Below are 22656 nucleotides of genomic sequence, written 5' to 3' on the forward strand. Positions count from 1 at the left end.
CTCCTTGGACAGTATTATAAAATCAATCAGCAAGCTTTTACTAAGTATCTACTCCATCCTAGGCATTGTGAATGCCTCCAAGGGAGGTAGGGGATCAGGGAGAACCTGGGTCATAAAGGACATGACATTTTATTTCTAGCGGAGGATTGAAGGAGCCAAGATAATTTAATTTCTGGTAAATAAAAACTCAAGCAAAAACCAAAAACCAAATTCAAGGCAGGACTATGTGACAAGTCCAGTTATCATCCTTCAGACTCCCAAGTGCTGTTTCCCAGTAACTCTGCTGTTATGTTCTAGAGGGCATGTTTTCTCTACCTCTGATTTAGAGCATTTTTCATATCACTATTGATAGCTTTGATTACTTCCTCTAAAACTGCCTGTTCATATCCCTTGGCCAATTATTAATTGGGAAATGGCTCTTATTCTTAGAGATCTGTCGCAGTTCCCTATTCTCTTTCTATCTCTGTTCCAACATTGTTTCTGAGCTTAATTCTAGGTGTTCACTCTGGTCTTCCACATACTAGGTGGAGAATATGGGAAGTATAGGACCTGGAAGTCAGAAGGACCCGGGGACCAATCTTGCCTCAAAAACTTACTGGCTGAGTGGTTCTGGGCAAGTCACTTGTCTGTGCCTCAGTTTCCTCATCTTCAAAATGGAGGGACGGTTTGGACTCCATCAGTGCCATCCAAAGCTGTAATTAGATCCTAACAGTCTTAATCGTTTAAACATTTTTCTCCTAATGTGTTAAATAATAGCTATAGTCAGTAATATACTCGGCAACTACATTCTAAGTTCTAGGAACAGAATCTCTTTTCCATAGTTTGGTATCTACAGAAAGTACAACCTAGAGTCAGTGATGGGGGTGTTGGAAATAGCATTGAATTTGAAGCCAAATGACCTGGTTTCAAATTCCAACTCTGCCTCTTACTGCCTATGTGACCTTGGGGAAGGCATTTCCTTTCTTCTGTGTTTCATTTGAGAGGATTGGACTTAACCTTTTTGTGTGTGTCCTGGACCCTTTTAATAGTATGAAATCTATTGATAGTGAAATCTATGGGATACTCAAAATCATATTCAAAATTTGTTTTAATTTTTTATCTTTATTAATTTGTTTACTTTTAGTTTACAAGATTCAGTTCCACAATCCCTTGAGTTCAAAATCATATTTTTAAAATTATTGAAAGAAATGCCTGATTTCAGTTACAGGTTTTAGTGAAAATAAATATGTAATTTTTTTTCTTCATCCAAGTTGACAGACGTTCTGAAATCCATTGATGTTGTGAACATCAATGGACTCAAAGGTAAGATCACCTTGACTTAGTGGCCTCCAAGATAATTTTTAAGCTCAGTCTAAATCCTATCTACTATCAATAATTTATCAGATTACATTTTGTCAAATGTGACCGAAGTTTGCTAGGTCCATAACCTTGGGTCAACTTTTTTTCCTCTTGACATATTAGGATTAGTGAAAATTTTGAAATTAGAATTAATGTGGAGGTGTTTTGTTAGTTTTCCAAAACTTAACAAAGTTCATTCAGTTTTCAGATTTAATGAAGGGATTCCAAGAAAATCCAATTGCTGTTTTCCTGGGAGAAGGAAGAGCACCATGTTTACTTTGCTATGCTCCTGGCAAACTAGGGCATGCTTCTCCATCTACATCAGGAGACAACACTGGAGGCGATGCAACCTCCCTGTGCTTCCTTTACACCAATGAGACACGCACACGTGAGAACAAAAGGAAATAATGAACTCCCAACTATGTGATCATTGGTTACCGCCACTGTAGTACAGGATGACATAATATTCTCATGCAGAGTTTCAGGAAGAGAGGAAGGCTCTCTAAGAGGACAAAAGGGAGGTCGTGGAGACATATTGAAGTGCTGGATTTTGGAGAAGGAAGGGAGCCCCAGTGGTCATCTCCTCCAACGCACCCTGGAAAAAGAATCCTCACTACAGCATGTTCGACAAGTGGTCATGCAGTCTCTTCTTGAAGACTTACAGAGAGGGGGAACATATCTCCTCTCAGGGATGACCATGTTATGTTTATACTGCTCTAAATGTTAGGAAGCTATTTTTAAAAAATTAAATCAAGCTAAAATTTTCCCCTTTTGCATAGCCTAGTTGACACCTGGGTACTGGACTTGATTTCAAGACACATACTAGCTGTATGACATTGGATAGACACTTAAACCTCCATGACTTAGTTTCCCCATCTGTAAAATGAGGATTCAGATGCTATGTTGGGTCATTTCCAACTCTACATCTTTGGCCCTATAATTCCACCCACTGGGGCCAAACAGAGCATGTCAAATACTCTTCCACATGACAGGCCTTTACACACACATATACATATATATACATGCATACACACATGAGGGAAATAATGATGCTCCCTCAAAGTTTTCTATGTTCTAGAATGAATACCTTGAGCTCTTTCAACTGATCATTACAAGGCATGAAATAGAGGTTCCCTCTGGAGCTTCTCCAGCTTTCTATGTTCTTCATAACATGTAGAACCTTGGTGCCCTAAATCAGTGTGGTACAGTAGAGGGGATGATGGCTCTGAAGGCAGAGACTCTGGGTTCAGTCCTTGGCTCTGCCATTTGCTAACCATGTGACCTTGAACAAAACCTTGACCTCTGTGGGCAGGAGGTATAAAATGAGGAGATTGAGCCAGATGACCTGTAAGTACCTTTCCCTATCTATGTTTATGATCTGCTGACCCCTTTATTTATTCTGGATGCTATGCTCAGAGGCATCTCTCTGATAGAATGTAAGGTCAGGGAGGGCCAGGAATGTCTCATATTTTTCTCTGTATTCCCAGGATATAACACAATGTCTGCCAACAATCATGCTTAATAAATGTTTGATGAATGAATGAATAATGATAACACTCATATAATACTTTAAGGTTGGTAAAGCCCTTTACAAATATTATCTCATCGTATCCTCACCTGAGAGGAAGGTGCTACCGTTATCCCTATTTTATAGACAAAGAAAATGGGAAAGGTGGAGGTTAGCTAAGTGATTTGCCCAGGGTCACACAGCTAGTAAATGTCTGAGGTTGGATTTGAACTCAGGTCTTCCTGATTCTGGGGCAGCTGGGTGGTGCAGTGGATAAAGCCCCAGACCTAGAGTCAGGAAGCTAGGATCTTTCTGAGTTCAAATGTGACCTCAGATACTTACTGTGTGACCCTGGGCAAGTCACCTAACCTTTTTTGCCTCAGTTTCCTCATCTGTAAAATGAGCTGGAGAAGGAAATGGCAAACCACTTCAGGATCTTTGCCATGAAAGCCCCAAATGGGGTCATGAAGAGTTGGACATTACTAAAACGACTATAGAACAACAACTTCCTGACTCTGGGTCCAATGTTCTGTCTACTGTGACACCTAGCAGCTTCACTAGGTCAGTGAACAAATAGACAAATGCTGGGCCTGGTTGCTTGAAACTAAAAATTACCCCTGCAGCTTGAGGTCTGCAGTTCGGTTATGGAATAAATGCTGCCTCCAAGCACTAAATTATTCACGATTTACCAATGGGTTAGGTTCCAAAAGTCCATTGGTAAATCTGTTGTGTGGGACTGGAGAGATGCTTTACCATTACACACCTGGTTAGCTTTGAGGACCAGCCCATGAAAGTTATTGGAATCCATAATATACCTGAAGACAGAATTAACTAGGATCAGGTGATAGGGTAGCAAGAGGATTTGGATTCAGAGACCTGGGTTTTAAGTTCTGGCTCTGACATTTACCACCTTATGATCCCTAGCAGGTGGTTTAACCTCTTGGGTTCCTCATTTATAAAATGAAGTTATTGAAACAAATGACTCTAACTTTTCAGCTCTAAAGTTACAACCCTATGATCATGTCCTTTCCTCTTTATCTCTACACTCTTTAGATCATTTCTATGGGACTATGCAACAGAGCCACTCCCTCCTAGCCCGTGCAAGTCAACGGAAGCATTACATTACAGGAGAGATGTGCCTTACCCATAGGGTAGGAGGCACTTAATACATATTTATCCAGTTACATGGAATGTGAAGAAATGTGGTGCCACAAATTTTCAGTGAAGTTGACAAATGCCAAACCATTAAGAGGTGCTGGGTTGGATTAGGTCTGCTCAAAATTAAAATAAGATATTGACGTGTAGAAATGCCATCCAAATGTTAACTGGGTTTCTTTGTTAATGGGGTATATTGGATTCTGGAGGCCTCATCTATTTTATAGGGAAATCATGGAATATCAGAGTTAAAAGGCACCTTATGTAGCCCAACCCCTATCTGAACAATAATAAAGCGAGATAACATATATGCGAAGTACCTGGTAAAATTGAAGGTTCTCTCTCTCTGTGTGTCTCAAATTCAAATATATACATATGCAAGCATTATGCATACACACATGTGTGTATGTACATATATATCATACACATCTAACAGATGGTCATCCGGTCTCTACCTGAAGACCTCCAATGTGAAGGAGGATCACTGCATCCTAAGGCCACCCACTCCACTCTTGGACAGATGTCTTTGTTTGGAAGATTTTCCTAATATCAAATCAAACTTTGCCTCTTTGCAACTTCCACCTAAGAAGGCAATGGTTTACTTGGTGCACATAACGTGATTAATGGTGCAGTCTCCAAGGTGAGAGACACAGAATTCATGGTTAGCAGAGCTGCCTAGAATAATGGTGAATCGAAAGTGATCACTGCAATGAGAAAAGCAAATTCTTTGTTTTTGAGAGTTAGTGTGGCGAAGTAAAAATAATGCTGGACTTGGGCTCAGAGGGTTTGAATTTGAATCCTGGCATGGTGAATGGCAACCTGTGTGACCTTGGACCAGTCACTGCATTTCTCTAATAATTTACATGTCCACAGAACTTTGAGATTTGCAAAGTGATTTGTATATAAATATATTATCCCTTTTGATCTTCACAATTATCCTGTGAGGTAGGTGCTGCTATTTCCATTTTACAAATGAGGAAACTGAGGTTCAGAGAGAATGAATGACCATGTATCACAGTGGTTAGAAAACTGACCATAGAATGAGGAAGACTTAGGTTTGAATCTTGATTCAGCCACTAACTAGCTAAGTCACCAGGGGTTATCTGCTAAGCCTCTTTGGTCTTCTGTTTCTTCATCTGTAAAATGGAGATGATGGTGGTATCTTTCTCATGGGCTGAGGCTCAGACAGGAGCAGTTGGCAAAACTTAAAAGTGCTACAGAAATATCAGTTATTATTAATATAATTTTTCAACTTGAATTTGGAATTAAAAAGAACATTTTTACTAAATTGCTCAAATTCTTTGGTCCAAAGATCCTCTCTGAAGCTTTATGCCAAAGGGGCTAATGAAAGCAAGAAATAACTCAGTGGTACAAAACCGTTCACAAAGAGATTATTTGTAATAGCAAATAAACTCTGCCCAACAATTGCTGCCTCTACAACTCACAGGACGTGAATATAAACAAATATTACTGTGCTGAACAGAATAATAACTAGCATTAACATAGCTCATTAATGCTTGCAAGGAGCAGATAGGTGGTGCAGCGGAGAGAGTGCCAGGTCTGGAGTTGGAAAGATTTAATTTTGTAAGTTCAAATCTGATTGTAGGCACTTACTGGCTGTGTGACCCTGGGCAAGTCATTTAACCCTGTTTTTGCCTCAGTTTCCTCATATGTAAAATGAGCTGGAGAAAGAAACAGCAAACCCCTCCGGTATCTTTGCCAAGAAAATCCCCAAAAAGGGCCACGAAGAATTGGACATGACTAAAGAGTCTGAATGGCAGGTTTGCAAAACTCTGTACTTATATGGTATCATTTGATCCTTACAACAACCCTGAGAGGTGGGTGATGTTATTATTATTCAGATTCTACAGATGAAGAATGACAAATATGAAGAATTCACAGAAGCATGGGAAGATATAAGTAACAAAAGGTAAAGAATTAGAGCTTAAATAACAACAGTAGTAACAATGATTCGACATTTAAGTGAAAACTAACAAGGAAATGGTGGGCTACTCCAGACCAGTATCTTTGCCAAGAAAACCCCAAGCAGGGTCACAGAGAGTCAGAAACACCTGAAAATGACTCGACAACAATGTACCACGTTAATAACACACTAGAAAAATGAAAGAAAACCACCTTCCTCTTTTCTTTTAGGGAGCAGTAAAGTGATTTTTTCCAGTGAATGTACTGATGGGGTTTGTTGGAGAATACATGTTGAGTCTAAACAAAACATAGCAAGAAATGAAAGAAATGGCTACTTTGAACTTGACAATCCCTCAGGTCCATTCTAGCTCCAGACTCTGTGCTATGCTCCTGGGCACCCTCCTCATGATAAAGGACAAAGAAAGATTTGGGGGCCCCTCCAAATCTTATGACTTAATTTGGGAGCTGCTCCAAATCTATCTTGCCTCCTGCCGCCATGCTGGAGAATTTAGCTACAGGCGTCTTTGACCTCTTTCAGATAAGGTCCTTAAATACTTCCCCACAGTCTGGAAAACTTTTGAAGACACCTCTTCATTCCCTGTCAAGATCTGACTTATCTCCAGCTATGTGAAAGAGGGTATCTGAAAATGCTGCTTTGGATTGCTTCCTTCCAAAGGAGACCAACAGACTACATAGCTCCCCAGCGGTGTGTCCACTTAGCCACAGTCAGGTCTTTCTATTAAGATGAAAAAGAAAAAAACACCTCCAGTTTTTTTCTGAGAAAGGAAATCATTTCTATGAGTCATGCTGTTCTTAGGGAGGAAAGAAAAAAAAAAGAAGCCAAACCTTTAAGTACTGGTAAATAATGGCCTGTTGAGACTCTAAGAACCAGATTTTTCTTGTCATGAATGAAGACTTGTTTTGTAAAACTTATCAATTCTGACTAATGCAAATGCAATTTGGCCTTTGGGGATTCAGAGACCAAGCTTTTCAAATGTTCCTCCTCTAATTTTTTTTTAAATTTTGGTTCTACAATTGAAATCTATTTTACATTTGGATATTATGCAAAACCAAGCAAATGCAGAGACAAAATGACTTTTAAATGACAAACATCCAGAATTGTCATTTTAGGACCTAGGTAGAGCTGAGTGGAATTAGAGACTTTTCTCTCGGCCAATTATTTTTTTCTTTTTCAGTTTTGCCAGCAGTAACTGCTTTGCCCTGCCTGCTATCACTGCCAAGTTTAATCTAAAAATAAACCCGAGACTCAGGCTTTTGACTAGTTAGCAAAGAGTGTCCTTGAGAGAAGTGAAAAAGAAGTTTCTTATATGGCCAGAGAGCAGGTTACATGAAGCAACCAGAGCTTCATTATTGCACTTGAAAAGCATCTGATATACAACCTACTATGGGCCAGACACAGTGCTAGACATCGAGAATACAGAAATGAGTGAGAAAATCCCTGGAACCACCTGTTACATTCCATTAGATGAAAACATATCTGGATAGTTTAGTGGCTGGGAGACTGGCACCTCCCTGGGAAGCCTCTTGCATTGTTTGAGGGACTTGATCATGTCTTTTGGCACTTGTATAGAACCATTGAGATGGTTAGAACCAAAAAGTTGAGTGTCTGGCAGTGGAAAGGAAAGGCCTTTATAGCTAAGCCCCTGAGAAAAAAATGATTGGAGAAGAAGCCTTGTTATTTATTTCCTCTTCCCACCCTTACCCCACCTAGGCTGGAAAGGCCTCATGGACTTCACAGGTTACGGAAGACTTGGACTTCTTCCTTGGTTTCTTGGATGAGACAGTCTGTATCAGGGGCCAATGACAGACTGGATGAGATGAGGAAAGGCCATTCAAGTCTCTATATAGAGCTCCAGCAGAAAAGTTCCACAAATCAAAGGGGAACTCCATATATTTTAGAAGATTTAGTTTCTTTATGTCTCTCAAATCTAGCTAAGAAGCCTGAGTTTAACTTAAAAAAATGGGTAGAATTCAGTGATAGAACATACCATTACCACAAAGGGGATCAACACAAACCATAAAACAAATTAGAAAAATTAGTGACGGTTCAATTTTTTCCTGTACTTAAAATAAAGAATTCTGAAGTATTAGTGGAATATAGTAAATATAACAAAATTTCAGAGTTGGAAAAATATAGCTTTCCCTTCAGATAGAGCATGGATAGCTAATATTTTTTTCTTTTTACATTTTATTTGTAGGAGAAACAGAAAACTTGAATAAATTCAAGCATGTGGTAAGGTTAGGTAAATATATGATTTCCATGGAATTTGGCAAATACATGTACACATATGTATATACATATATGCATGGGTGCATGTATGTATATATGTCCCATCTTTATTTAGCATCCACTGCTTTCATACTGCACAATAATGACTGAATTTCAAAATAATAGCTTTGAGTCACTGCTAGAGTAGCAATTATCAAAGAAAAATTCAATTTTGTTCAGTGTACTACAATTGGTAAGTCAGGAGAGCAGACCATTTCCTCCCTTCTCTTGCCCCTATTTGATCTAGAAAATCTTTCAGATCCCCTCTAGTGCTAAAGTTTTATGATTCAATGATTCCACATTAGCTGTGTTAATTATAATTGAAACAATTCCACCATAATGGTTGAAACAGGAAGTCTGAACTTGAGTTAACCTGAAAAATTATTTTAGCATTTCTTTTTTTTAAATTTTTTGGTCTTTATTAATTTGTTTGTTTACTTTTAGTTTACAGGATTCAAGTGGATAACTTATATTAAGTCAAGTGAGTATCATCTAGGATGGGGTAAACAAATGGCAGATCCCAATACTGGCCATTGATAGACACTCTTGGGACTGCATCATTTCCTTCACTGGACTAGCCCATCATTACAATTCTCCTTATCAAAGAAACTTTGAGAGCCTTTGGTCTGAGGTCATACAAGTCATTCAGACATGATCCCTGAAGTCATCCTATACTACCATTTAGACAGTCTGCTTCACAACACTAAGGCGATTTATTTATTATGTGCAGAAGATAGAACCTGGGGCAAAGTGACAAACAGATACTTCTCTGTTTTGAATAGTATGCAACTGTTTCTGGGATTGCTAATTTGGCATTGATATGCATAAAGCATTGTTATTTTCTTGAGTATTATACCATATACTTCCCCAACACTTCCTAGGACCTAGCCAACTCATGTACTTGGGATTTTCAGACAGTCACTGGATTTGAGGCTTGGAAAAGACTTCAGAGGCCATATAGTCTAACCACATGAAAGGAATCCCCACTTTTAACATGCATAAGTAAAGAGATCAAAACACCCAGAGATTTAGAGGTGGGAAGGACCTTAGCTCTCCTAATTTGATCTAGCTCTCTCATGTTGTAAAATGAGAAAACTAAGGGTTAGGAAGAAAACAGGATGTTTCTGAGCTCAAACAGGTTTGCAAGCATCCTCAGGAATTATCGACTAAGGCAGTCTTGGGTTACAATCTGCATGCGTGGAGGGAATTCTCACACAAATATGGCACCTCCCTGTGGAATAATCACAATTATTCCAGAAATCGCCAAGATGAATAGCTCAGGTATCATTTGACTCACCAATAATGACAGTGTTATCATCTGCTATGAGTAACTTGCTGTGGACATAAATGAGCTCCGTGACAAGGTTTCCTTCCAGTTCTGCGTGTGTTCGAAGTCCACAGAATGATATGTAATTTATCCACTGATTGCCAACTATAGATTAAAGATGAAATTGGGAAAATGCTTATTGCTTTGACAGGTGCATCAGTTTAATTTATTCAAAAGTAACACATGGCATAACCCTCACCAACTGAACCCATCTAATAATGTTGATAATAGATTACAATACAACCTTATCAGGTGACTGACTGTCTGTCTCTTACTCTGCTGGCCTCAGTTTCCTCAACTGTAAAATGGGGATAATAACAGCACCTAACTTGCAGGGTTGTTATGAGGATCAAAAGAGAGAATATTTGCAAAGTGCTTAGCACAGTGCTTGACACACCGTAGGTACTTAATAAATGTTAACTATTATCCCAATTAGTATGAATAATGAATGCCTTGAAGTGGTCACATAATTTTAATTTGCACTGTGATTATAAATATAACCAGTGACCATATTTTACATGATTACAACTTTGAACGGTGAGAATTCAAACAGAGCCCACCACTTTAGGGGATTTGTAATTTGCACTAATGGGTTTGGCTTAACTGATTAAGAGTAGGTAGCGGTTATCTAGTTATCTAGTAGGTAGTTAACAATGACAGTGTGGGGGCGGCCAGGTGGCACAGTGAGTAAGAGCACCGGCTCCAGTGTTGAGAAGACCTGGAGATCGAATCCCGGGCTCAGACACTTAGCACCCACCCAGAAACACCTGGCCGTGTAACCTTGAGCAAGTTACTTAACCCCAATTGCTTAGGGGCAGCCAGGTGGCTCAGTGAGTAAGAGCACCGGCTCCAGTGTCGGGATGACCTGGATCAAATCTGGGCTCAGATACTCAGCACCACACCCAGAAATAACTGGCCGTGTAACCTTGAGCAAGTTACTTAACCCTGATTGCTTTAAAAAAAAAAAAACAAACCAATGACAGTGTGACTGCTCCTAATAAAACTGTTGTTGATCCTCCCCATTTCTACCATCTGTCCTTCCCCCATATTGGTGACTATGAGTTTCCTATCAGCAGGATGCAGTGCACAGCACACTGGATTCATTTAGAATCAGGGGGCATGCTGGATCTGACATTTGCTCCCATAGCAATGATTTGCCATGTAAATTTATTTCTCTCAATTTCAGCTTCCTCAACTAGAGAAAAAGGAGATTGGGTCAAATGCCCTGGAAAGGTCTCTTCCACCACCCAGTTTAGGAAATTGTTTGCTAAGAGTCCATCACTACTCTCCTTCCCTGGCAACCAAAAATAATCAAAAGTAAATAAGAAACAAATCACTTACTCTCAGATTTTAATTGTCCAATGATGGAATTTTCTCCCCTGCACATAGTTCTGGAAATATTTAAGGTAGAAGAACAATTGTCAACATTTTGAAATTACCCAATGTCATTATGATGGTGATGGTAAAAACCAATTCTCTATCACATGAAAGACTAACAGGAACCTGTTAACATTTTGGTACTTTAAAGATAACAAGTTTCACTTGTAAAGCATTAAATTAAAATGTTCAAACATTTGAATGATATTACCCACGGTAAATGTTGTTTCTGTGGAACAAGTACATGCAAAAGCTATGAAGCTGGTGTTTGAATTTAGAAATTTAAAAAGAGTTACAAATGGATCTTTTTCTTTTGGGAAGTTAGGTGAAATGCAATAACCAAAATATATTCAAACTTTCTCAATCGAGAGAAAAAAATACTTCATAAGAAACTAGCTCTCTAAACAAACATAAAGAGTCAATATTTTAGAAAGAGTGCTTTAGGCTACACCTATGTGCTGAAAAAAAAAATGACTGGAAGGTTTAAAAACATTCTGCCCATTAACTGGTTATTTTGTTTTCCAAGATGTTGCCCAATTGAGTTGCCTTGGCTCAATCCCCATTGAATATACCCGTCTATTCTCCTGAATCATGGGAGACAGTGGCAGAACTTTCTAAGGACAAGATGGATCTACATACATTTATCTTCATTCCATAGTATAGGAAGAGTGGAGGGGGGAGAGGTAGAATTAAAAAGAGACAGAGATTGAAGAAGAGATCTCAGGTACCCATAGGCAAGAGAGCACATAAAGAACCTTAGAAGGTACAGAGGTATCAGACCATGCTCTATTTTTATTGAGATCAGTAGAGTGCTAAGATAGTTCTAACTCCAATGTTCAACTTTAATTATTCCACTGGGGAAAAAAATCATGAATTAACTCCATCAGCCAAAATGAGGATCCATCTTAGTGCTCTATAAATACAATTAAGACACTTAAAAAATAGTCATACCTAGCCTATACTGATATCATTTTGGATGTTGAAGTATACATAAAGACATTTGGCAGCTAAAAGGATTTGGTTTGGATTCTTTAGTGAACATTAATCATGTCAATTTCAATTGGGCTGAAACCTAATGTTTTTAAATCCTGTAGAAAAGAATTGAGATTCACAATCTTCCCCCAAAATATCTGAGAATGGCAAATCAAGTAGATATGACCGAATTTTATGTGATGGTAATGCTTTCATTATAACAAAAAGCTCCTGAAATGGGAATTTTTGACACTTCTATATGGAAACCTCCAAACTAATAATGAAGACAAAGGGACATTTCGCAAGTCCCTTATTGACTGTGCCTAAGCAGAATCTGTCCTGAAGGAAAACATGGCATCTTTCCCCAAAACTCTAGCAGGTACAAAGTAGAAAGCATCAAGAATCTGCAAGGAACGACATCAACCTCAAAATGTCACCTGATTCACAGTGGAAGAAACTAAAGTGAGTTCTGACAAGGAAGTAATCCTAAGATACCTGTGCCAGTGATTAGACTTTGAGTGGGCTGAAGAGAAAGAAATGGGAAATTGCCACCAGGTCACTTAGCTGACAGGTTAAGCCTGAAGGCAGAATCATTTCCTCCTGAGATCAAAGTTTAGGGGAAAAATTTCAGAAATCCTTGGGAAATGACAAGAAAATCCTCACCTGGCTTTTCCACTGTTCAGTCCCTACCTTGGGCTAGGTTCTGCTTATGGATGCCTAGAAAAGTGAGTTAGGAGTTTCATATATATATATATATATATATATATTTCCATCACTGAATATGGAAACCTGATTTCCACTTAATAAGTACTTTTCAACTGCCCCAAAGGACATTCCTTCCTTTTTGCTTCTTTTTGGCCCAAACCTGTGATTTTGTTAGTAGGTGAGATTCCTGGTATTGAAAGTTTCTCCACCAATGCAGAGTCAATCAATCAATCAATAAACATTTATAAAGTGCTTATTATGCTTCAGGTATTGTGCTAAGTCCTGGGGATACCAAAGGAGGCAAAAAGCAGCCCTGGCTCTCAAGGAGCTTATAATCTAATGGGGGAGACACATGCAAACAAATAGATAAAAAGCAAGCCAGTATAGGAAAGTATAGGAAATAATTAAAAGAGGGAAGGTGCTGGAATTTAGAGATGTTGGGAAAGGCTTCCTGTAGAAGACTTAAAGGAAGTTAGGAAAGTCACTAGTTCAGTCAGAGAAGGTAAAGTATCCAAGGTCTGGAGGACAATCAGAGAATATAACTAGAGCTGAAAGAAAGAATATCCTGTTTGTGGAACCGTCAGGTCAATACCACTGGATCCAAGAATATGTGTTGGGGAACAAGGTAGGAAGAAGACAGGAAAAGTAGGAGTAGCTGCACTCCCAAAACTTAGCTTCTTAGAGAGTTGTCTAGGGCCCTAAAGCGTTAAGTAATTTGTCCATGGTCACATAACTAGTGTGTCCATTTTTTTTCCCTTCAGGATATTCCATGAGTCTCAAATATCTTCCTCTCCTTGGTCTTAGAGGTACTTTTGGAGGAAAAAAAAATGGAAAAGTCACTGTTTATGGCTTTCAGAATTTAATCTGCTATGACTGTTCATCTTCCTTAACATTTTAAACATTCTTAATTTTTTTTCTCTCATTAGATTTTTATATCAACTTCATTTGCAAGTATTCCCCAGCTTGTCCATTTCTGGAGAGGACCAATGGCACCACATAAACTCGATTTAAGTGAGACCGAGCTGCACAAAGTTGCCAGCCTCACTATCCCTTCCGGACCCATCGAAGTCCAGTAGCAGGATGAAAGTCAGGATCACCAGCAATGGTGTGAGATATAGCACATGACCTTGGTGTCTGATGTCTGCCCAAGCTCTAAGCACTTCACAGTGCCTGTTTCAGCCACCTTCATAGACGTTGGAACAAATTGTCCTCATCTGCACATTCTGCCAAGGGACAGACATCCCCCCAATTCACTGACAGGTTTGAGGGCTGTTGGTTACCCTCAGCCCAGTCTGGTTCATCTGCTAAGACTGCTTTTACCAGGTTTTACCATACTACAGCTTCTTAGAGCCACAGGAGAGAGTCAAGCGGCACATGAACACCAAAGGTGGATGAGAAGCCCTGAAAAGGGCTTGGGAAGCCTTCACACCAGAGGTGCTAGCCCTCGTGAACACCCCTTACACCCCCATCTTTTGTAACAGATTTTAAAGGGGTGGGAAAGCAGTTCACCAAATCCAATCAACATAATAACCATATCTAACAGTATGTGAAATTATTCATACCCATAGTTCCTCACCTCTGCAAAGAAGTGAGGGAGGTGAATTCTCTCAATTTTTCTCTCCTCCATTAAAGCTGGTAAAGGATTTGATGAAATTTCAATACACAACTGACTCCCTGGATGAACAACTATTTGCAGCAGAGGGAGCCATCAGTCACCATGGCAGATTTGTCCTTAGGATCTACAACAGGGCTCACCAAAATGTTTTGATCATGTACCCCATTAGTAAAAAGCTTTTGAGCACATATTCCCAATGTGGGCATATTGACTTATCTACATTACAGCACAGAAAGTAGACATTAAAAAGTCAGATTATCATGGAAGTTCAAAATTAGGGTGTGTGTGTGTGTGTGTGTGTGTGTGTGTGTGTGTGTGTGTGTGTGTGTGTGGATTTGGGGGGAACAATAATGTAGCAAACACAGTAATTCAGACTCGTAACCTTTCTCTACCTGTTCATCCTGACTCTGTCCTATAAAAACCTAAAGATATAGGGTTGGGGAGCTCTTACTCACTAGTCACTGCCCTGGGCCCAGAGCCAGTCAACCCTGTTTTGGCCATGAAGTCTGGCGCACAGCATATATCAGGGGAGAGGGAAATATTTTCAGTGATGCCTGTGTGAGTACCTGAGATGAAGTTAGATTGTAACTGCCCTAAGGACCCCACACCTAGGCATAAAGGTAGAGTTTGGGAGCTTGCGAAGCCTGGGAGGGACAAGAGTAAGGGAGTATTGAGCAGATAAAGGGGGCAGCGTGGATTTGGTGGAGACAAGTTCTGTGACTGAGTATCAAGGGAAGGTGGGATGAGATATATATTCCCATATTCTGACTGGTTGATCATACACCACTTGGGATCGTGCCATGGTTCTCTGTAACCATTTCCACATATTAACTGACAATATAGATCTTTAAAGAAAATATTGCTATCCTCAATGTTCAAAGGCTATGCTCAAAACCTCTTTCCTCAGCATAAGATGACAGAAAACCCACTAACTCTCCAGCAGCTTTCAGAGCACTGACTTGCACATTAAAAGGCATCAAAGGAGTTAAATCCAGCAGGGGGCAACTTTTGGGTTCTTCTATACTTGCTATGCCCAGGACTAAGCACACCCATTCAGGGTCAGTCAGGGCCAGGCTTCTATAGTTCTTGTCACAGGCTGTAGTGATTAGAGTTTCTGTGATTTAGTCCAAGTGGGTCCCTTTCCACAGATGTGGATTGTAAGATGTCTATGGCTAGGAGATGGTTTTTAACTCGTCATGATGGAAAGATGCATCACTGTGCAGTCAGCCTGGAGATTAGACTGTCTGAACTTGGGCGGCTCTGGGCCCAAAAGATATATGGATCATTCCTAGACCTGTATTTGAAAACTTTCAATCTTGGTGGGACCTATGAGAACACTGGCAGACAGAAATATAGATCTGAAGGTACGTGGTCCACTGACACAGCCTTTGAGAACCCAAAAAAGAGCTCCAGTGATTGGCCCAATTTGGATTTTGTCCACAATGGTAACATATCCAAGAAAATGACAGAAAAATGCCAACAAAGAGAAAATATTCAGTACAGAGACAGTTAAGTGGTAGAGCAGACAGAGAGCAGGGCCTGGAGTCAGGACAATCAGAACTCAAATCTGGCCTCAGACTATATGATCCTGGACCAGTCACTTTTGTTTGCCTTAGTTTCCTCAGCTGTAAAAATGGGGATAATAATAACACCCACTTCCCAGGGTTGTTGTGAGGATCAAATAAGATACTTACAAAGTGTTTTGAATACCTTAAGTCACTGCATAAATGCTATTTATTTTAAAATAAAATTTGGCAGAATTCCTGTGGAGAGACAATTATTTCTGTTCTATCAGTACACTAGATCAAAATGCCAAATATTCTTTTGAACTTGACTACCTGTAGTTGAAATGCATGATGGCCTGGAGTGCATTTCCACCCCCTGTTGAAATGTCTCCTTCGAATCCAGGCAGAAGCGGGATCACCACATACACTCGGTACCTCTGGCCGTCTCTGCAAAAGTCAAATGCAAAAAGAGACCCAACAGTACAATAAGCATTCGTTCGCAGTAACATTCAGGCAAGTCAGATGATTTTCAGAGAGTACACAGAAGAGCCCATCAAACCAATTTTATCATATTTCAGGATATTAGGATGCATTTAGAGCTGGAAGCAAGATATATGTTAGTAAGTCTCTCTCTCTTTCTCTGTCTCTCTCTGTCTCTGTCTGTCTCTCTCTCTCTTTGGCTGTCTGTCTCTCTCTGTCTCTGTCTGTCTCTCTCCTTCTTTCTTTCCCTTTCCCTCCCTTCCTCCTTCCCCTTCTCTCCTTCTCTCTCCTTCCCTCCCTCCCTCTCTCCTCTCTATCTCTCTGTTCCCCTTCCTCTTTCCCTCTCTGTTCTCTTTCTCTCTCTCAATATAAAATATCTATAGATATCTCCTTATATATGTTTATTATGTATCACATAATTAAATATATGTGTATATCTACATACACATACATATGATCACAATCCGTTAACTCGGGTAGGGTAGTACACTGAAGGCTATCTTCCATCTTCATGAAGGTGGGTGTAACTCCTGCTGGTTGATGGGATGTTGAGCCACAGCACCACATATCTCAGTGAAGGATATTAGACATCTTCAGGTGGTCAGAGGACTTTGAGAGAGATGTCTTTTAAAGGCAGCAGCAAACTTTGGGAAGGTTAATTGGAGCTGAAGACATGCAGAGGAAGCTGCCTCTATCCCCTCAACACATCTGTGACTTCCAGTGCTTAGAACCTTACAGACCAGAGTGATTCCACTCTAGTGAGACTGCTGCCTGGTTGAGCTGACACGATTTTTATCTTGCTCCCAAGTCAAATACACTCCATCCTCTACCCTAACCTGTATGGCTTCTCCAATTTCTCCTTACCGCATCTTTACTTTAAAAGGCTTAATAGGTATTCGCGATCTTTTTTTTTTCTTCTGCAACCAGCATTTGGCAGGAGGGAACTAAACAGGAAATAATAAATTAAGCATTTCCTTCCCCTTGAGAGCAATTGGGAAAAGTGACACTTATCTTGAATCCCCCAAAATATTAACCCTCCCAAACCAATAATATTTAACCTGTAGCTGACACAATTCTAACCCAACACCTTTCTTCAAGATAAGTGATCAAAGGCACAAATATCCTGTCAGAGGCCTTCTCCTACATCCCTCAAGAAAGAAATCACAATGGGACACAATGCCACAAATGATTCTAGCCAAATTTATATTTACAGATGATCTCTCTCTCTCTCTCTCTCTCTCTCTCTCTCTCACACACACACACACACACACACACACACACACACACATACACACACATAAATGCATTAACAAACATTTATTAAGGCAAAAAGGAAGCAAAAACATAACTGAATTTGGCAGTGAAATAGGAATCCTTATGCACAAGTGTTATAATGTTAAACTTTATAAAGGGTAAGATTCAATCCAAAGCAAATCCTTCTAGGGGATCATCTGAGGCATACTTACTATGAAAAGTTCTAGACAGTCCTCATTATAAATACTGTTCCCCTGTAACATGGTCAGAGAATCACAGAAATCTCAGAGTCCCAAAGGACCTTGGACACCATTTTGGGGCAGTGGTTAGGGCACGGGACTTGAAATCAGGAAGAGCAGGGTTCAAATCCTGCCTCAGCCCATTACTAGGCCTATGATCCTGAGTGAGTTACTTACATTCTGTGCTTAAGTTATCTCATCTGGAAAATGAGGGAATTGGTCCCAGGGGCCTCTGAGGGCTCCTCTAGTATTAGAGAGCACGATGCTAAGATCCCACATGACCTCTATCTGACAACATTCATGAAGAGACTTATCCAATCTCTGCTTGAAGATCTCCGATGACAGGGAACTCACTACCTTCCAAGTTAGCCCAGTTGGGAGAAGTCTTAGAGTCGTAACTCCATACATGACCTTAGAAGGAACTTCAGTCATGACAGTTGAATGAGGCTCATCATTGCCATTCAGAACATCTGAGACTTTCAGAAAAATCTCAAATCATCACTAAAAAAAATGACCCACTGCAACCATACCTTGTTCAAAACTATCATTTTTCAAAGCGGGTGTGTTTTAATATAAATATCTTTGCCTTAAGCCCACCCTTCCAGATTGGGGCAAGAGATAAAAAGTCCAGAAGGAAGGAAGGAAATATACATTTATTAAGTGCCTACCATGTAACAGGCACTGTTTTAGTGCTTTATTTTTCTCATATGATACTCATAACAACCTTGGGAGATTGGTGCTATTATTATCTCCATTTTACAGGTGGGAAAACTGAGGCAGACAGCATTTAGGTGACTTGCACGGGTCACATAGCTGGTGTCTGAGGTTGGATTTGACCTAGGATTTTCCTTACACTGGCCAACACAGTGTCACCCAGTTGCCCCCAAATGCAGATATGTGCCATATGACCATTTAGATGCAGAGCAATTCTCTTCTTTTTCCTACTGCCAAGCTTTTGTTCAGACCCATCTGCATGTAGGTAACACATTCCCTCCTCACTTCTGCCTTCTGGAATCCTTGGCTTCTTTCAAGTCTCAGCTGAGGGGTCACCTTTTACTGGGAGCCTTTACTGGTCTTTCCATTCTCAGGTTTTTGTTTCCTTATCTATACAGTATGTATGGATCACACACACATACATGTATACATATATACAGACAGGTAAATAGACAGACAGTCAGACAGACAGCTGTTGTTGTGTCCACCAGTAGAGTGCAAACTCCCTGAGGGAAGGGTTGTTTTTCTCCTTTTTGTCATAATTCGAGCAGGGTTCCTTACATATAATAAACCCTTTAATAACTATTGAATTTGGATTGAATTTATTTTACATCCTTATGTTGGCAAAAACCAATGATTTAGGGTTTGCCAATGTAGCACTCTCTAATATATACATGTATCAAGGAGGCAATGTTGTCTAATAGTTAGAGCAATTGACTTGGGGATAGGAGACCTCAGTTCAAATCTGCCTCAGACATTTCGTAACTGTGTGACTTTGGGCAAGTCATTTAACCTCTGTTTGCCTTGGTTTCCTCATCTGTAAAATAAGATGGTAAATGAAATGGCAAACCACTCCAGCATATCTTCCAGGAAAACCCCAAACGGGGTCACAAAGAGTCAGATATGCCTGAAAAAGCCTGAAGAACAAATATTATTGATGGTTCCTTTGCCATGAGACAGATTTCACTGGGGGTGCCCTTGCATCACAGGAAGCTGGACCACATGACACTTTCTGGGCAAGTCAACTCTTTTCAAGTTGCTGTTTAAGCTTGTTTTTCCATAGCATGGTGAAGGTCATTGCTACCAGGTGGAGCCACAGGCAGCTTGGATTTTTCTTCAAGACAGGGCAGCTTTATGTAGGAGGGCTTTAAGCTGGGTTTTGTAATGCCCATGGTTAACCACTAGATGGCAAGCACAGTTTGGGCTGAAAAGTATCATTCCAAGAATTACAAAATTATCTAGTTAGAAACTACACGAAAAATGACTTCATGTCCCTAAATGATAAACAGGAGACTGAGGAAGGCGGGTGGAGGAGGAGAGCAGAAGGATTGCTTCATATATTTCAAATGAGTCTACCAGTTAGAAGTCCAGATAAAACTTTAACTCAATAATCACCATTTCAAGGTTAATCTCAAGAAGGGTCAGATTTTCTGACATAACCAAATATTAAGGGGAATGAAGACCTCCACCAGATTTGAATAAAAATGCTACCATGGTGTAGTGGACAGAGAGGGCTGCTGGTCTTGAAGAAACCTGGGTTCAAGCCCAGATTCTGACATTAGTGGTGTGACCCTAGCTGACTCACATAACTTCAATGGCTCAGCAACTCTCTGAGAAATGGATTAGCATCTATATCAATGGAGAGGGAATTCCACAATGAAATCACAGTTCCTTAAAGATGCAGAATGAGATATGGCTTTGGACATGACTAATGTGGGGATTTGCTCGCCTCTACATATTGGTTATGAGGGTTTCTTTTTTCTTTTTGTTCAGCGAAGAGAAGTATGGAGGAGAGAAAAATAAATGTTGATTTGAAAAAAAAATTAAATTTTTTAAAAACCATAAATTCAGAAAAAAACCACCATTGTTCCAAGCATCATGTTAAGCACTGAAGATATGAAGACAAAAAATGAAAAAGACTTTGTATTCAAGAAGTTTATATTCTCCTGGGTGCTTGCCTCTCTTTCTAAGATCCATGTCCAAGGCCAGCCAGCTGAAGAAGTTCCTTCATTCTTCTAGCAGTTAAGCTGAGTTCCATAAAACCTAAGGCCAGGACCTCCAATGACAGGACAAAAATTCCTAGTCTTTGCAAAGAAAGCTCCTGGATTCTTCCCTCTCAGATCCATTTTTCATTCAGCTGCCAGACCGATGTTGCTCAAACTCAAATCTGACCACATCATTTTCCTGCTCCAAAAGCTCCTGGTGGTTCCCTTAGATCAACTAGTGAATCCTCCACCAGGCTCAACTAGCCTGTAAAATCCTTTATAATTGAGTTCTCGTGGCCTTGGCATCCTTCTGTGCCATTCATGGACTCTTCTTTCTAATTCATTATACTTTCCATTCCATCCACCATTCTTGGTGCATTTACATAAATGCCTTCTCCCTAATCACCTTCACCTCGGAGAATCTCTAGCTTTCTCTAGACACCACACCCTCCAAGAGACCCTTCCAGATCACCCCAATTGTTAAAACTCTCCCTCTTAATAATAATTAACATTTATATGTCTCTTTAAAGTTCACCAAGTATTGTACATGGTACTTCATTCTATCCCTCTCAAAACTACTTTGTTTCTTCTTTATAGACCTTGTATCCTCCAGGTAAAATGTAAGCTCCATGAGGGCAGGGATTGTTTCATGTCTTTCTTTTACCCTCTCAGCACCTACCCCAGTGCCCAGGATACAGTATGTGATTAATGGATGCTTGCAGAATTGTACTGTCCTGAAATTGAATTTGATGTGGAAATATGTTAAATATGATTGTACATGTATAGCCTATATCAGATTGCTTGCCATCTTGGGGAGGGAGAAAAAAATTGGAATGCAAAATCTTGTAAAAGTAAATGTTGAAAACTATCTTTACATGTAATTGGAAAAAATAAAATACTATTAAGTGGAGAAAAAGAAAAAGAAAGAAAATCCCACCTTCTGAAAGCAGAAGAGAAAAAAAGAAATTGAATCTGAAATATCAGTAGGCCTTTGGGAGAGCTCTCTTTGATACCTGCACTTGGAGAAAGCAAACAGTGAAACACAGATAAATAGCACAGTGAGAAATATGCTATTGATGATTCAATAGACATTTATGAAACAACTGCTCTGAACTGAGAGCTGTGTTGGCCCCAAGATCCAAAGCCCAAAATGAAGTAGTTCCTGGCCTTGAAGAGACTGCATTCTACTGAGGGAGGGCAACAAGTATGGGGGTGAATAAAGAGGTCATCGGGAGAGGGAGGGGACACTGATAACCATGATATTCTACTTTTAATCATTGTTTTGCATTATATTTTTCCTCCTGTTTTCATTTTCCTAAGGTCCAGAATTTTGGCAGCTCTTTGAATATGATGATTGTGTCAAGGATTAGATTGGGACTCTGCCATTAATTATTCATGGAATCTCTCCCTGGTTTTGTCCAATGAGACAACTGTACAACAGGTACAAATGCAGGAAGAAAGTTGGCAAAAGGTGAAGTGAGGTATGTGGGTATTTCAACAGAGGGAAAGGAAGGGAGCAAGTTTTGTTAGTTAACAGTCCCCGAGAAGTCGATATTTTGACAATCCTTTCAGCTGGGTGCAGGAAGTCCTGCTGGCTGTTGTGTCAAAAACAACTTCCTAGATCCAAACCAGGACAACCACTGTTCAACTAAGTTGAGACTGAAATTTGACCTTCAAAATTTGGACATGGTGCAGTAGGATAATAAATAAAAAAATAATAAAAGGAAATAAAAATAAATAACAAAAGGAGATTGAGGAATTACAGTTATACTTTGTTTTTCATTTGTCTTATTGTTTTGTGTAACCTTGCATAATAATTATAAATAGCCAGATGGAAGCAATTGTGTTTTCTGCTCTAATAAGGGACTTCTCACATAAGTGGATAGAGTCATGAAAATAATTTCAGACAGTCAGGTCACAGGAAAAACAGGCTCATGGATTTGGAAGGGACCTTACAGGTCACTTGTGTTCCATCTCCCACCTCCATGCCTTTACAGATGCTGGGTCCCATGCCTGGAGCACACTCCCTCTTCCCCTAGACCCCACAGAATGTTTGGCTTCCTTCAAAGCACAGCTCAGGAATGACCTCTCAGAGGAAGCCTTTCTTTCTTTTTTTTTTTTTAAAGCAATTGGGGTTAAGTAACTTGCTCAACATTGCATGGCCAGTTATTTCTGGGTGTGGTGCTAAGTATCTGAGCCCAGATTGGATCCCAGGTCATCCCGACTCTGGGGCTGGTGCTCTTACTCACTGTGCCACCTGGCCGCCCCTA

The 22656-nt window shown here is 39.9% G+C and overlaps 1 protein-coding gene across 5 annotated transcripts in view; it reads right to left on the reverse strand.

Moving 5' to 3' along the window:
• The window catches only part of PLD1 (phospholipase D1), a 283345-nt gene that overhangs the window by 22011 nt on the left and 238678 nt on the right, over positions 1-22656 (reverse strand). For all 5 annotated transcript variants that reach the window (XM_069083588.1, XM_069083586.1, XM_069083587.1 and 2 more), the window contains 3 exons: positions 16048-16161; positions 10882-10931; positions 9511-9645 (listed from right to left, as the gene is read on the reverse strand). In XM_069083588.1, coding sequence (XP_068939689.1) covers positions 9511-9645; positions 10882-10931; positions 16048-16161 — 299 coding nt within the window. The remainder of the gene's footprint in view (positions 1-9510; positions 9646-10881; positions 10932-16047; positions 16162-22656) is intronic.

This window comes from Petaurus breviceps, unplaced genomic scaffold (genome assembly GCF_028583685.1).
Source record: "Petaurus breviceps papuanus isolate PSGF00001 unplaced genomic scaffold, PetGlider_PUasm1.0 173, whole genome shotgun sequence".
Lineage (NCBI taxonomy): Eukaryota > Metazoa > Chordata > Mammalia > Diprotodontia > Petauridae > Petaurus > Petaurus breviceps.